The 14034-nt window shown below is 41.3% G+C and overlaps 1 protein-coding gene across 1 annotated transcript in view; it reads left to right on the forward strand.

Moving 5' to 3' along the window:
* The first annotated feature begins 340 nt into the window (after positions 1-340).
* The window catches only part of C7H2orf80 (chromosome 7 C2orf80 homolog), a 58160-nt gene continuing 44466 nt past the window's right edge, over positions 341-14034 (forward strand). The window contains exons 1-5 of the mRNA XM_040441478.1: positions 341-439; positions 1347-1428; positions 2291-2373; positions 11655-11739; positions 12199-12276. Of these exons, the coding sequence (XP_040297412.1) occupies positions 399-439; positions 1347-1428; positions 2291-2373; positions 11655-11739; positions 12199-12276 (369 nt within the window). The 5' untranslated portion in view covers positions 341-398. The remainder of the gene's footprint in view (positions 440-1346; positions 1429-2290; positions 2374-11654; positions 11740-12198; positions 12277-14034) is intronic.

Here is a 14034-nt window from a genome sequence, read left to right on the forward strand (position 1 = left end):
CATAGGAAAAGATACGTGAGACGTGAAGTGGTATAGACTGGAGTTATGTAAACCATCCCTTTTACAGGTGGGGTACCACATTGATGCAAGGGATAATTTTATACACTTTGGAGGAGATTTATCAAACTGTTGAAAAGTGGAACTGACCATAGCAACCAATCAGATTCCACCTTTAATTTTCCAAAGGTACTGTGAAAAATGAAAGGTGGAATCTGATTGGTTGCTATGGGCAACTAAGCCAATTCTACTTTACGCCAGTTTGATAAATGAGCCCCTCTATTTTTACATTAAATATCACAAACTTTGCTTATTACCATTGCACAAATACTAATTTCAGCCCCTCACCTACAGGGCTGGGACCTTTCATGAATATTGTGATCGTGACAGTGTGATCTATAATGGAAAGAAAACTTCTGAGGAGAGAGATAGAAAAGCTTCTGTAAGTCGGACTCTGTTCTCTTTGATGTTAATGGTATTAAAGGTAACCTGTCACCTAGATTTTGGGTATAGAGCTGAGGACATGGGTTGCTAGATGGCCGCTAGCACATCCGCAATACCCGGTCCCCATAGCTCTGTGTTCTTTTATTGTGTAAAAAAAATGATTTGATACATATGCAAATTAACGTGAGATGAGTCAGGGACAGGACTCATCTCAGGTAATTTGCATATGTATCAAACTTTTTTTTTTTTTACACAATAAAAGCACACAGAGCTATGGGGATCGGGTATTGCGGATGTGCTAGCGGCCATCTAACAACCCATGTCCTCAGCTCTATACCCAAAATCTAGGTGACAGGTTCCCTTTAAGGGACAGGATTTTAAAGATTTTATTATTATGTTGACATCATATGGTTATTATTTTATTGCTATTCATTGTGAAAATTGCCATTTTTATTATATCTGATATATAAACATACTGTAATTATATACAATACAATATACAGTATTTATGTCTGTTGTGTGGTGTAAAAGCATTGAGAAATATGGTGTGGAGAATGAGCGCCATATGAAGCATTGGTTCCATTTCTTCCAACATAGAAGTCAAGTTTCTTCCACCACATTGTCTGGGAGTGTTTTACGCACGTGTGCTGGAAAACTTGCTGGGGCAAGGGAGGCCCCTACTAAGCTTTGCTATGGGGCTTGTAAAATCTGTGAAAATCCCTGCCCCCTCACAGTTTGTTGTCGCCACACAGACCGGCATGGAATCCACCCATAGCACTTCAAATCTTCAAACATTTTGTCATAGAACAGTCACCAGTGTTTCTTCCTTGCCTATTGCATTACTTTAGTGATTGAATATATCCAGATATAAATGTTCTTTGCTTGCTTGTTTGTTTGTTTTTTAGTGGAGACTATGTTAGCACTACTCTTCGAGAGAAGGAATTTGACCCAAAAGGAAGAAGGGAGTCCTCATCTTTAGATGATCTGGTAACAAATCTACATCACATATACCTAACACAGCAGAGATTTTAATACTTTCATTCGTTAATTAATATGTACAATGTAATACTGTTTTCTGTTTCTGCTGTTAAAAGGGTTTTCAATTTTTTAAAAAAAATTTATACTGCTGATTGGTGGGGGTTCGACACCTGGCACCCCCGCCGATAAACTGTATGAAGGGAAGAAACACTAATATTGATTACTTATCCTGAGTAAAATGTGTTAGCTTTCTAAGAATAGAAAAAACACAGTCCTGGAGGTAAGTGTCAGCCCTTGAATCTTGAGAGAGACATTCAGATTTTTTTCCTTTAGATATTTTTTTTCTCACTCATTTAACCCTTAACAAAACTCATCATATTGAGAATGTTTTTTTATCGGTAGAAAGCTAATACATATCGCTGGTTTCTATAAAATTAATCAACAAGTAATGTTTTAGGTTTCTAAGAATTAAAAAACCCTATTCTCAATATAGTAAGGCTATAGTCTTCTATTATGGATTAAATGAGAGAGAGAAAAAAAATAACTGAAAAAAACAAAGTCTCTCCTGGGACACATATTACTGTTTATTCGCTTAGTAAGGCTATAGTACATATACACTACGTACAGCCATTCTTGACTATGGACTATGTCTGGTATTGCAGCCCAGCAACATTCACTTGAAGGAAGCTGAGTGGCAATACCAGACAGAGCACATAGATTAGAGTGGAGTTGTTCCAGGAAGAAAAAACATTTTTTTGTTATTTTGGCTAACCCCTTTAATTTATCATTTTGTATATTGACACCAGCGCAGAGTTTATTGTTTACTCAGTAGTTATATGTTTATCCATATGCAAATGTATTTTATTTTTAGGCTCATTATGATCTGGCCATAGGTGTTGCATTGAATTGGCTTAGTAGTTCTAAAGGAAATGAATCACTTAAAAAAGAAAGACTGTAAGTATTTGAATTATTTTTAACCTGAGACTGGATAAATGGTTACTAACAACTAATTGGATGTGTTAACCTCAACTAGTGAAACAATTAGAGGTCCCATCTGTACAGATAACATAGTATGGAGGAAATGTTAGTACAGTACCTGTAAAAATGTAAGTGTTCTAGGACCCACGTGCAGGACTGATGACAGTCATATGACGGTTACCTGATTCTTGTAAATAGCCTTGTAAATAGCCCCCAATCTTCATCAGACCTCAGATCAGAGCCTCAATCTTTATCTGACCCCCAAATCAGCCACTTAATCTTCATCAGACCCCCCAATCTTCATCAGACCTCAGATCAGAACAACTTACCTCACCTGCTCCGGACGCCGCCCTCTCTGCAGATCCAGAATACTCTTCTTGCACTCACTGTGCTTTGGTCTTCTGCTGGTGCCACGCAAAGCAGTTGTTCAGCAAAATTTTGGGGCAAATTTGCTAATCTTGTTGATTATTTAAGGCCCCTTTCACATGAGCTAGTTTTCCGTGCGGGTGCAATGTGTGACGTAAAGCTATAGCACCCACACTGAATCCTGACCCATTCAATTCAATGGGTCTGTGTACATGAGCATAGTTTTTCACGCATCAGTTCTGCATTCCGTGAGCAATGCAGCATGTTCTATGTTCTGCGTTTTTCACGCAGCCCTGGACCCATAGAAGTGAATGGGGCTTCAGTGAAAAACATATTGCATCCGCAAGCAAGTGCAGATGCAATGCGTTTTTAACTGATGGTTGCTAAGAGATGTTGTTTGTAAACCTTCAGTTTTTTTATCACGCGCATGAAAAACGCCTCAAGACGCATTGCACCCGTGCGGAAACAACTGAACGCAATCGCAGACAAAATTGACTGAACTTGCTTGCAAAATGGTGCGAGTTTTACTGAACGCATCCAGAGCTAATCCGTCATGCTCGTGTGAAAGAGTAGGCCTCTTTCACATGAGTGTGACGGATTAGCTCCGGATGCTGTTTTCAGTGCTTCAAAAAAATGGACATAGCCGTGTTTGAATATGCCGTTTATCCCATAAAGCAAACGGCAAAGTGGCTGATTCGCTGTTTTCAGTGCTTCACCTTCCACAATTTTTTTTAATAAAAACTGATCAAAAGGTTAATACACATAAATTAAATGAAATTAAATGAGCACTCACACAGCTACATTAGAATAAAAAAAGTTATGGGGGTCAGAATATAACAATGCAAAGAAATATTTTTCAGTATTAAAACGCAAGAAAAACTATAGATATGTGGTATCATTTTAATCGTAAAAGTGACAGGTCAGTTTTACCAGATAGGAAACAGTGTTAGCCACCCTTTCAAGACCAGGTGATTTTCCTCTTTTTTTTTTATTTTCATTTTCCCAGCCCTCACACTATAAAAACACACCATTCTGACACATTTTTTATGGGATTTTTATTACACTGTTTCCTATCCGGTAAAACTGACCTGTCACTTTTACGATTAAAATGATACCACATATCCATAGTTTTTCTTTTTTTATTCTTATGTAGCTGTGTGAGTGCTAATTTTTTGCGGGGTAATCTGTACTTTTCATTTAATTTATGTGTATTGACCTTTTGATCAGTTTTTATAAAAAAAAATTGTGGAAGGTGAAGCACTGAAAACAGCAAATCAGCCACTTTGCCGTTTGCTATATGGGATAAACGGCATATTCAAACACGGCTATGTCCATTTTTTTAAAATTATTATTTATGTTTTTTTATTTTAATTTTGAGGAAAGGGGGCAATTTTAATTTTTATATTTTTTAAAAACTTTTTTCTTTATTTTCACACTTTTTTATGGTTCCCCTAGGGCAGGGGTCTGCAACCTTTAAGACATAAAGAGCCACTTGGACCTGTTTCCGAAGGAAAAAAAAAAACTGGGAGCCGCAAAACCATTGCAACATTTAAAACAAATATAACACTGCATATATTGTTTCTTACCTTAATGCTATATACAGGATCGTGCAGTCAGCTGTCAATCTGAAGAAAAAAAGGACTTTTTCACTTAACAATGTAAAATATATTTTTGCAAATTAATAGCTAATTAAAATATTTAATTTACCTTTACCAGACTACCCCCAATCATGTGCCAGTAATACCAGACCCCCCCAATCATGTGCCAGTAATACCAGACCCCCCTCCAATCATGTGCCAGTAATACCAGACCCCCCAATCATGTGCCAGTAATACCAGACCCCCCTCCAATCATGTGCCAGTAATACTAAACCCCCCTCCAATCATGTGCCAGTAATACCAAACCCCCCTCCAATCATGTGCCAGTAATACCAGACCCCCCTCCAATCATGTGCCAGTAATACCAGACCCCCCTCCAATCATGTGCCAGTAATACCAGACCCCCCTCCAATCATGTGCCAGTAATACCAGACCTCCCCAATCATGTGCCAGTAGTAATACCAGACCCCCCCAATCATGTGCCAGTAGTAATACCAGACCCCCCCAATCATGTGCCAGTAGTAATACCAGACCCCCCCCCAATCATGTGCCAGTAGTAATACCAGATCCCCCCCCCCCAATAATGTGCCAGTAATTCCAGGGGCCCCCCCAAATTCCCCAATCATGTGCCAGTATAATACTATTATGTGCCAGACTGCCAGTTAAAAAAATTAATAATTAACACTTATACTTACCTCTTTGGAGCGATGCGATGCAGGCCTCTTCCGGCCTGTGTCCCGACTCCAGCGCTGTACGGCTTAGGTGGCGCGATGAAGTCATCGCGCCGCCTACGCCGGCCTCTGATAGGCTGCCGGCCTAGTAGTGCCGGCAGCCTATCAGAGGAACAGGAAAGGGACACACCTCCCTGCCCTGCTCATCCGCACAGCCTTCTGTTTGTATCGCTGTCCTGAGGACGGCGATGCAAACAGATCACTATGGAGATGAGCTCTTCGCTTCCACAATGGAAGCGCTCATCTCAGTGCCTGCCCAGCCGCTGCCGCACAGTGCCTGCCCCGCCGCCGCCGCACACACACACCTCATGCCGCACACACACTGCTCATGCCCATGCCAGAGCCGCGGCAAAGGTTCAAAAGAGCCGCATGCGGCTCCAGAGCCACGGGTTGCTGACCACTGCCCTAGGGAACTATAAGAAGCATTTATTATATTGCTTTTCTCATAGACTCCAATGCATTATCATTGGAGTTTATGAGAATTACACTAAGTTCCTATGGAGCCCTGCCACAGGTAGCGACTCCATGGAAACTAATATGCGGCAGCCCTGTATCACTCCTGAATACAGAGGCTGCTGCACACTACATCCGGCTCCCCTGATCTTTTACAGGGGAGGGGTCGGTACACAGCGGGGAATGCGCACTCCCGGTCTTTAACTTCCCAGATACCATGGTGACATTTGACCACGGCATCTGAGGGATTGAATGTATGCAATCAAAATTATTGTCATGGCGCCTACTCCGCTCGCCAGTGGACACCATTTTTAAATGCCCGACCACTAATGTAAATTTACATGGGGAGGTCGGAAACAGGTTAAAAAGTATAAACCTAGACGACATAGTGTCAGAAGATGCACCAAATATAACTAGTGCATGTCGTGTGACAGAATCATCACACCTTGCTAGAAGTTTTTAGCAGATATGCTCATGTAGTTGCTTACTTTGTAGTTGCAATTCCCAGCTAGTTTATATCTCCTCCCACCCAGCTAGTTACATAGACACTCCCCTATCACTGCCCCTAACAACACCCAGCTATTTTATAGCTCCTCCCACCCAGTTATATAGACACTCCCCTATCACTGCCCCTAAGAACGCTTAGCTAATATTTAGCTCCTCCCACCAGCTAGTTACATAGACACTCCCCTATCACTGCCTCTAACAACACCCAGCTAGTTTATAGCTCCTCCCACCCAGTTACATAGATACTCACCTATCACTGCCTCTAACAATGTTCAGCTGGTTCTTAGCTCCCCCCAGCCAGCTAGTTACATAGACACTCGCCTATCACTGCCCCTAACAACGCCCTGCTAGTTTATAGCTCCTCCCTCCCAGCTAGTTACATAGACACTCCCCTATCACTGCCCCTAACAATGCCCAGCTAGTTTATAGCTCCTCTCACCAGCTAGTTACATAGACACTCCCCTATCACTGCCCCTAACAACACCCAGCTAGTTTAAAACTCCTCCCACCAGCTTGTTACATAGACACTACCCTATCACTCCCCCTAACAATGCCCTGCTAGTTTATAGCTCCTCCCACTAGCTTGTTACAATTGTCACTCCCCTATCACTGCCCCTAACAATGCCCTGCTAGTTTATAGCTCGTCCCATCAGCTAGTTACATAGACACTACCCTATCACTGCCCCTAACAATGCCCTGCTAGTTTATAGCTCCTCCCACCAGCAAGTTACATTGACACTACCCTATCACTGCCCCTAACAACGTCCTGCTAGTTTATAGCTCCTCCCACCAGCTAGTTACATAGACACTACCCTATCACGGCCCCTAACAACGCCCTGCTAGTTTATAGCTCCTCCCACCATCTAGTTACATAGACACTACCCTATCACTGCCCTGCTAGTTTATAGCTCCTCCCACCAGCTTGTTACATAGTCACTCCCCTATCACTGCCCCTAACAACACCCTGCTAGTTTATAGCTCCTCCCACCAGCTAGTTATATAGACACTACCCTATCACTGCCCCTAACAATGCCCTGCTAGTTTATAGCTCCTCCCACCAGCTAGTTACATAGACACTCCCCTATCACTGCCCCTAACAACACCCAGCTAGTTTATAGCTCCTCCCACCCAGTTATATAGACACTCCCCTATCACTGCCCCTAAGAACGCTTAGCTAATTTTTAGCTCCTCCCACCAGCTAGTTACGTAGACACTCCCCTTACTGCCTCTAACAACACCCAGCTAGTTTATAGCTCCTCCCACCCAGTTACATAGACACTCACCTATCACTGCCTCTAACAATGTTCAGCTGGTTCTTAGCTCCCCTCAGCCAGCTAGTTACATAGACACTCGCCTATCACTGCCCCTAACAACGCCCTGCTAGTTTATAGCTCCTCCCACCAGCTAGTTACATAGGCACTCCCCTATCACTGCCCCTAACAATGCCCTGCTAGTTTATAGCTCCTCTCACCAGCTAGTTACATAGACACTCCCCTATCACTGCCCCTAACAATGCCCTGCTAGTTTATAGCTCCTCCCACCAGCTAGTTACATAGACACTCCCCTATCACTGCCCCTAACAATGCACTGCTAGTTTATAGCTCCTCCCACCAGCTAGTTACATAGACACTCCCCTATCACTGCCCCTAACAATGCCCTGCTAGTTTATAGCTCCTCCCACCAGCTTGTTACATAGTCACTCCCCTATCACTGCACCTATCACTGTTGCTGCTTTGACACTCACATGGAAATAAGAGAAGCTGCATGGACATGATCATATTACCACAGCCTAGAACGGAACGGAAGGTAAAAGCAACTAAGATAAAAGAAATACATTACAAACGTATAGCTAACTTCATAAATCCATTTTTTAAAGGATGTAGATGAAAACTAGAAAACCCATTTTAGCCAGCCCAGGGATGGCTTATATTACACCTTTTTTTGTGCAAAAATGTCGCTGACACGTCATTAATAAATCTGTCGCACTTTACAAATTGACTAAGGCTACTTTCACACTAGCGTTTTTTCTGGATCCGGCAGGGTTAAGCAAAAACGCTTCCGTTACTTATAATACAACCGTCTGCATCCGTTATGAACGATTCTGGTTGTATTATCTGTAACATTGCCAAGACGGATCCGTTATAAACTCCACTGACAGTCAAAGGGGAACAGATCCGCTTTCTATTGTGTCAGATTATGTCAGAGAAAACTGATATGTCCCTATTGACTTGCATTGTGAGTCATGATGGATCCGTTTTGCTCCGCATCTCAGGACGGAAAGCAAACCACAGCATGCTGCGGTTTGCTCTCTGGTATGAGAACGAATGGAAGACATTTTGGAGCATTACGTTCTGTTTAGTTATGTTTTGTCCCAATTGACAATGAATGGGGACAAAACGGAAGCATTCTTTCCGGAATTGAGACCCTATGACGCATCTCAATGGCCGGTCACACATGGAACGTCGTGTGCGTGTGTGACCGCCGCTCCAGTCATTCTAGGGGAGCTGCAGGGGTCCTGCTATTTAACCCCTTAGGGACCCATGACGTACTGGTACAGCATGGATCCCGAGTCCTTAAGAACCCATGACGTCATGTATAGTTCCGATCACCGCCGCCCGGCGGGCGGTGATCGGAACCTGGTGCCTGCTCAAATCATTGAGCAGGCACCTAGGCTAAATGCCCGGGGGGGTCCCGTGACGCCCCCCCCCCAATTCAGACCTGCGGTTTGAGGCTTTTTATTGTGCGGCGGCGGTGGTCGGCGGTGCCATCTGGTCCCTATGGGGCCGTGGGGGGGACCCGATGTCATGGAAGGCAGCGCGATGTCTAAGGAAGGCATCGCGCTGCCTTCCGGTGAAGAGCCTGTGAGATCCAGCCCCCTGGAATGCATTGTAAAGGATTAGACCCCCAAAAGTTCAAGTCCCAAAGTGGGACAAAAAGAAAAGTGAAAAAAAAAGTTTAAAAAATAAAGTTTTCCCCCCCCAAAAATTAAATGTTTCAAGTAAAAATAAACAAAAACTTAATTTTCCCCAAATAAAGTTAAAAAAAATTGGTACAAAATAGGGGAAAAAAAAAAGTATACATATTAGGTATCGCCGCATCCGTATCGACCGGCTCTATAAAAATATCACATGACCTAACCCCTCAGATGAACACCGTAAAAAATAAAAACTGTGCTAAATAAACAATTTTTTTGTCACCTTACATCACAAAAAGTACAACAGCAAGCGATCAAAAAGGCGTTTTCCCACTAAAATAGTACCAATCTAACCGTCACCTAATCCCGCAAAAAATGAGCCCCTACCTGAGACAATTGCCCAAAAAATAAAAAAACTATGGCTCAGAATATGGAGACACTAAAACATCTTTTTTTTTTTTTTAAAAGCTGTTATTGTGTAAAACTTACATAAATAAAGAAAAGTATACATATTTGGTATCGCCGCATTCGTATCGACCGGCTCTATAAAAATATCACATGACCTAACCCCTCAGATGAACACCGTAAAACATTTAAAAGAAAAACTGTGCTAAATAAACCATTTTTTGTCACCTTAAATCATAAAAAGTGTAATAGCAAGCGATCAAAAAGTCACATGCACCCCAAAATAGTGTCAATAAAACCGTCATCTCATCCCGCAAAAATCATACCCTACCCAAGGTAATCTCCCAAAAACTGAAATAATTATGGCTCTCAGACTATGGAAACACTAAAACATGATTTTTGCTTCAAAAATGAAATCATTGTGTAAAACTTTCATAAATAAAAAAAAGTATACATATTAGGTATCGCCGCATCCGTGACAACCTGGTCTATCAAAAAATCACATGATATAACCTGTCAGATGAATGTTGTAAATAACAAAAAATAAAAACGGTGCCAAAACAGCTATTTCTTGTTATCTTGCCTCACAAAAAGTGTAATATAGAGCAACCAAAAATCATATGTACCCTAAACTAGTACCAACAATACTGCCACCCTATCCCGTAGTTTCTAAAATGGCACCATTTTTTGGGAGTTTCTACTCTAGGGGTGCATCAGGGGGGCTTCAAATGGGACATGGTGTAAAAAAAAACAGTCCAGCAAAATCTACCTTCCAAAAACCGTATGGCATTCCTTTCCTTCTGCACCCTTCCGTGTGCCCGTACAGCTGTTTACAAACACATAGGGGTGTTTCTGTAAACTACAGAATCAGGGCCATAAATATTGAGTTTGGTTTGGGTGTTAACCCTTGCTTTGTAACTGGAAAAAAAATATTAAAATTGAAAATCTGCCAAAAAAGTGAAATTTTGAAATTGTATCTCTATTTTCCATTAATTCTTGTGGAACACCTAAAGGGTTAACGGCGTTTGTCAAATCAGTTTTGAATACCTTGAGAGGTGTAGTTTCTTAGATGGGGTCACTTTTATGGAGTTTCTACTCTAGGGGTGCATCAGGCGGGCTTCAAATGGGACATGGTGTCAAAAAAACCAGTCCAGCAAAACCTGGACCTGGACTCCTTTCCTTCTGCGCCCTGCCGTGTGCCCGTACAGCGGTTTACGACCGAATATGGGGTGTTTCTGTAAACTACTGAATCAGGGCCATAAATATTTAGTTTGGTTTGGCTGTTAACCCTAGCTTTGTAACTGGAAAAAACAACTGGAATGATCCAAACATGAAGTAGACATATGGGGACTGTAAAGTAATAACTATTTTTGGAGGTATTACTATGTATTATAGAAGTAGAGAAATTGAAACTTGGAAATTTGAAAATTTTTCCAAATTTTTTGTAAATTTGGTATTTTTTTATGCAAAAAAATTTACTTTCTTGACCAATTTTAGCAGTGTCATGAAGTACAATATGTGACGAAAAAACAATCTCAGAACGGCCTGGGTAAGAAAAAGTGTTTTAAAGTTATCAGCACTTAAAGTGACACTGGTCAGATATGCAAAAAATGGCCATGTCCTTAAGGTGAAATAGGGCTGAGTCCTTAAGGGGTTAATGTATGGCACTGTGCTTTGTGGCTGTGTGGAGGCCACAGTGCTCACTGAAACGCCTCAGCATCTTCAAGCAGCTGATCAGTGGAGGTGCAGGGTTTCAGACTTCCACCAATCAGATAGTGATGACCTATTTTGAGGAGAGGTCATTAGTGTTGAGCGAACTTGTGTTTTTAAGTTCGGCCTAAAAGGTTCAGGTTATCTAAGAATTCTGTTATGGATTCCGCTACTACGGACCATAACTTATAGTACATGGTAGCGGAATCCATAATGGAATTCTTAGATAACCCGAACCTTTTAGGCCGAACTTGGAAACACAAGTTCACTCATCCCTAGAGGTCATTAATATACTACTCAGAGAAAATCCCTTTAAAATGGATGTCCGAGATAATAAAAAAAATCTCAGACAAGCCCTAAAATGGCTTAATATAAAAAACCTTGTACACATCCTTTTCTGCGCCATTGTTCTCTGTGGCAGTGGCGATGTGCTGAAATACGGCATGTGAGCGCTGCAGCTAGTCACTGTCCTCGGTGAATTTGAGCATTTGCATAATTAAATTATGTCATTCTAACTTTGATTTAAGAGCTCTTTGACTATCACTAGTTCAATTGTATTTCTTTCTTGTTTAGTAAATTGACATTAAACCAACATAAATACCCAAATCGGATGGAAAGAGAAGCTATGATTTTATCCTCCTTTGCAGGCATGCTAATGGTAAGAATGCTGTACTGAACTGGAATTATTAAATGTACGGCATCACCTTTATGTATCTGGCAATACAATATGTGTCTCTGAATGTACAATTACTATAATGCTTATGGGGTTCAGTTACACCTTGCATGTTGCAGAATGGAGAGGGGCCATTAATATGATAGCGATCTGGAAATCAGGTCTTTAAATGAATGTGTAGAATCCATCTCACAATGATGCTTTTTTACTTGAAGATGCATAGTGGATAGGTTATTTGTTACTTTTACTATGTTTTATAGGTTATTAACTTCACTGTTATTGATGCTTTTTAATTGTAATGTTTGTCTGCTTGTCTTTTCCTTGCATTCTTAAAAAATAATTGTGATTCTGTATATAATTTTCTGTGCTTTTAGTACCTGTGTACTGTGTCTTTTTGTGTGGATAAAACGTCACTGATGTGTTATATGACTAATTCTTTAATAGAACAGCTTCCCTGTTGAAGAGGTATTTGAAATATATAGAAATAAACCTTCAACAACACGACTGCAGAACTCAGCCAAGGTAAGTTTTTACAGCGCTCCCAAGGGGATAATATACAGTGTATGTATATATATACTCACCTAAAGAATTATTAGGAACACCTGTTCTATTTCTCATTAATGCAATTATCTAGTCAACCAATCACATGGCAGTTGCTTCAATGCATTTAGGGGTGTAGTCCTGGTCAAGACAATCTCCTGAAGTCCAAACTGAATGTCAGAATGGGAAAGAAAGGTGATTTAAGCAATTTTGAGCGTGGCATAGTTGTTGGTGCCAGACGGGCCGGTCTGAGTATTTCAAAATCTGCTCAGTTACTGGGATTTTCACGCACAACCATTTCTAGGGTTTACAAAGAATGGTGTGAAAAGGGAAAAACATCCAGTATGTGGCAGTCCTGTGGGCAAAAATGCCTTGTGGATGCTAGAGGTCAGAGGAGAATGGGCCGACTGATTCAAGCTGATAGAAGAGCAACGTTGACTGAAATAACCACTCGTTACAACCGAGGTATGCAGCAAAGCATTTGTGAAGCCACAACACGCACAACCTTGAGGCGGATGGGCTACTACAGCAGAAGACCCCACCGGGTACCACTCATCTCCACTACAAATAGGAAAAAGAGGCTACAATTTGCACAAGCTCACCAAAATTGGACTGTTGAAGACTGGAAAAATGTTGCCTGGTCTGATGAGTCTCGATTTCTGTTGAGACATTCAAATGGTAGAGTCCGAATTTGGCGGAAACAGAATGAGAACATGTATCCATCCTCTGATGGCTACTTCCAGCAGGATTATGCACCATGTCACAAAGCTCGAATCATTTCAAATTGGTTTCTTGAACATGACAATGAGTTCACTGTACTAAAATGGCCCCCACAGTCACCAGATCTCAACCCAATAGAGCATCTTTGGGATGTGGTGGAACAGGAGCTTCGTGCCCTGGATGTGCATCCCTCAAATCTCCATCAACTGCAAGATGCTATCCTATCAATATGGGCCAACATTTCTAAAGAATGCTATCAGCACCTTGTTGAATCAATTCCACGTAGAATTAAGGCAGTTCTGAAGGCAAAAGGGGGTCCAACACCGTATTAGTATGGTGTTCCTAATAATTCTTTAGGTGAGTGTATATATATAATAAAATCCACCTTTTTTCACCACAAGACCGGAGTGCTGCCCTCATTTTACCGATTTTGTTCTACTGTTCCTGGTCCAGGAATTTAAGTGGGATTTGCACCTGGCAACCTAGAGAGTGCTGCTATTTTACTTTCTTTATATATATATATATATATATATATATATAGCAAACAAATAAAGTAGCAGCACACCACTAAATGCACTAAGATTGAGTGAACAGGTGAATGTGTGAACAGGGTCAAATACATGACGCCAATACTTGCTAATAAGCAGTGAAGAAGCTCTTAGCACATATTATTGATCAAAAATATGTCGGGCCCACCTACCAGACGACAAGATAGCTTCTTATCAGATGGGACCTACTCTAACACTGAGTGTCCAGCTCCATTGTTACTCCATCCCCCACCCCTTGGTGTTTTTAATCAGAGTAACAATGGAGCTGGACACTCCTTGTTAAAGTAGGTCCCATCTGATAAGAAGCTACCTTGTCGTCTGGTAGGTGGGCCCGACATATTTTTGATCAATAATATGTGCTAAGAGCACATATTATTATGTTCTTTTCACCTTACGTCTGGAGTGCTGGCTCATCCTTTTGAATATATATATATATATATAAATATATATATATAGCGCTAAATTATAAAAC

The sequence above is a fragment of the Bufo bufo genome, chromosome 7, assembly GCF_905171765.1.
Source record: "Bufo bufo chromosome 7, aBufBuf1.1, whole genome shotgun sequence".
In the NCBI taxonomy this organism is placed as follows: domain Eukaryota; kingdom Metazoa; phylum Chordata; class Amphibia; order Anura; family Bufonidae; genus Bufo; species Bufo bufo.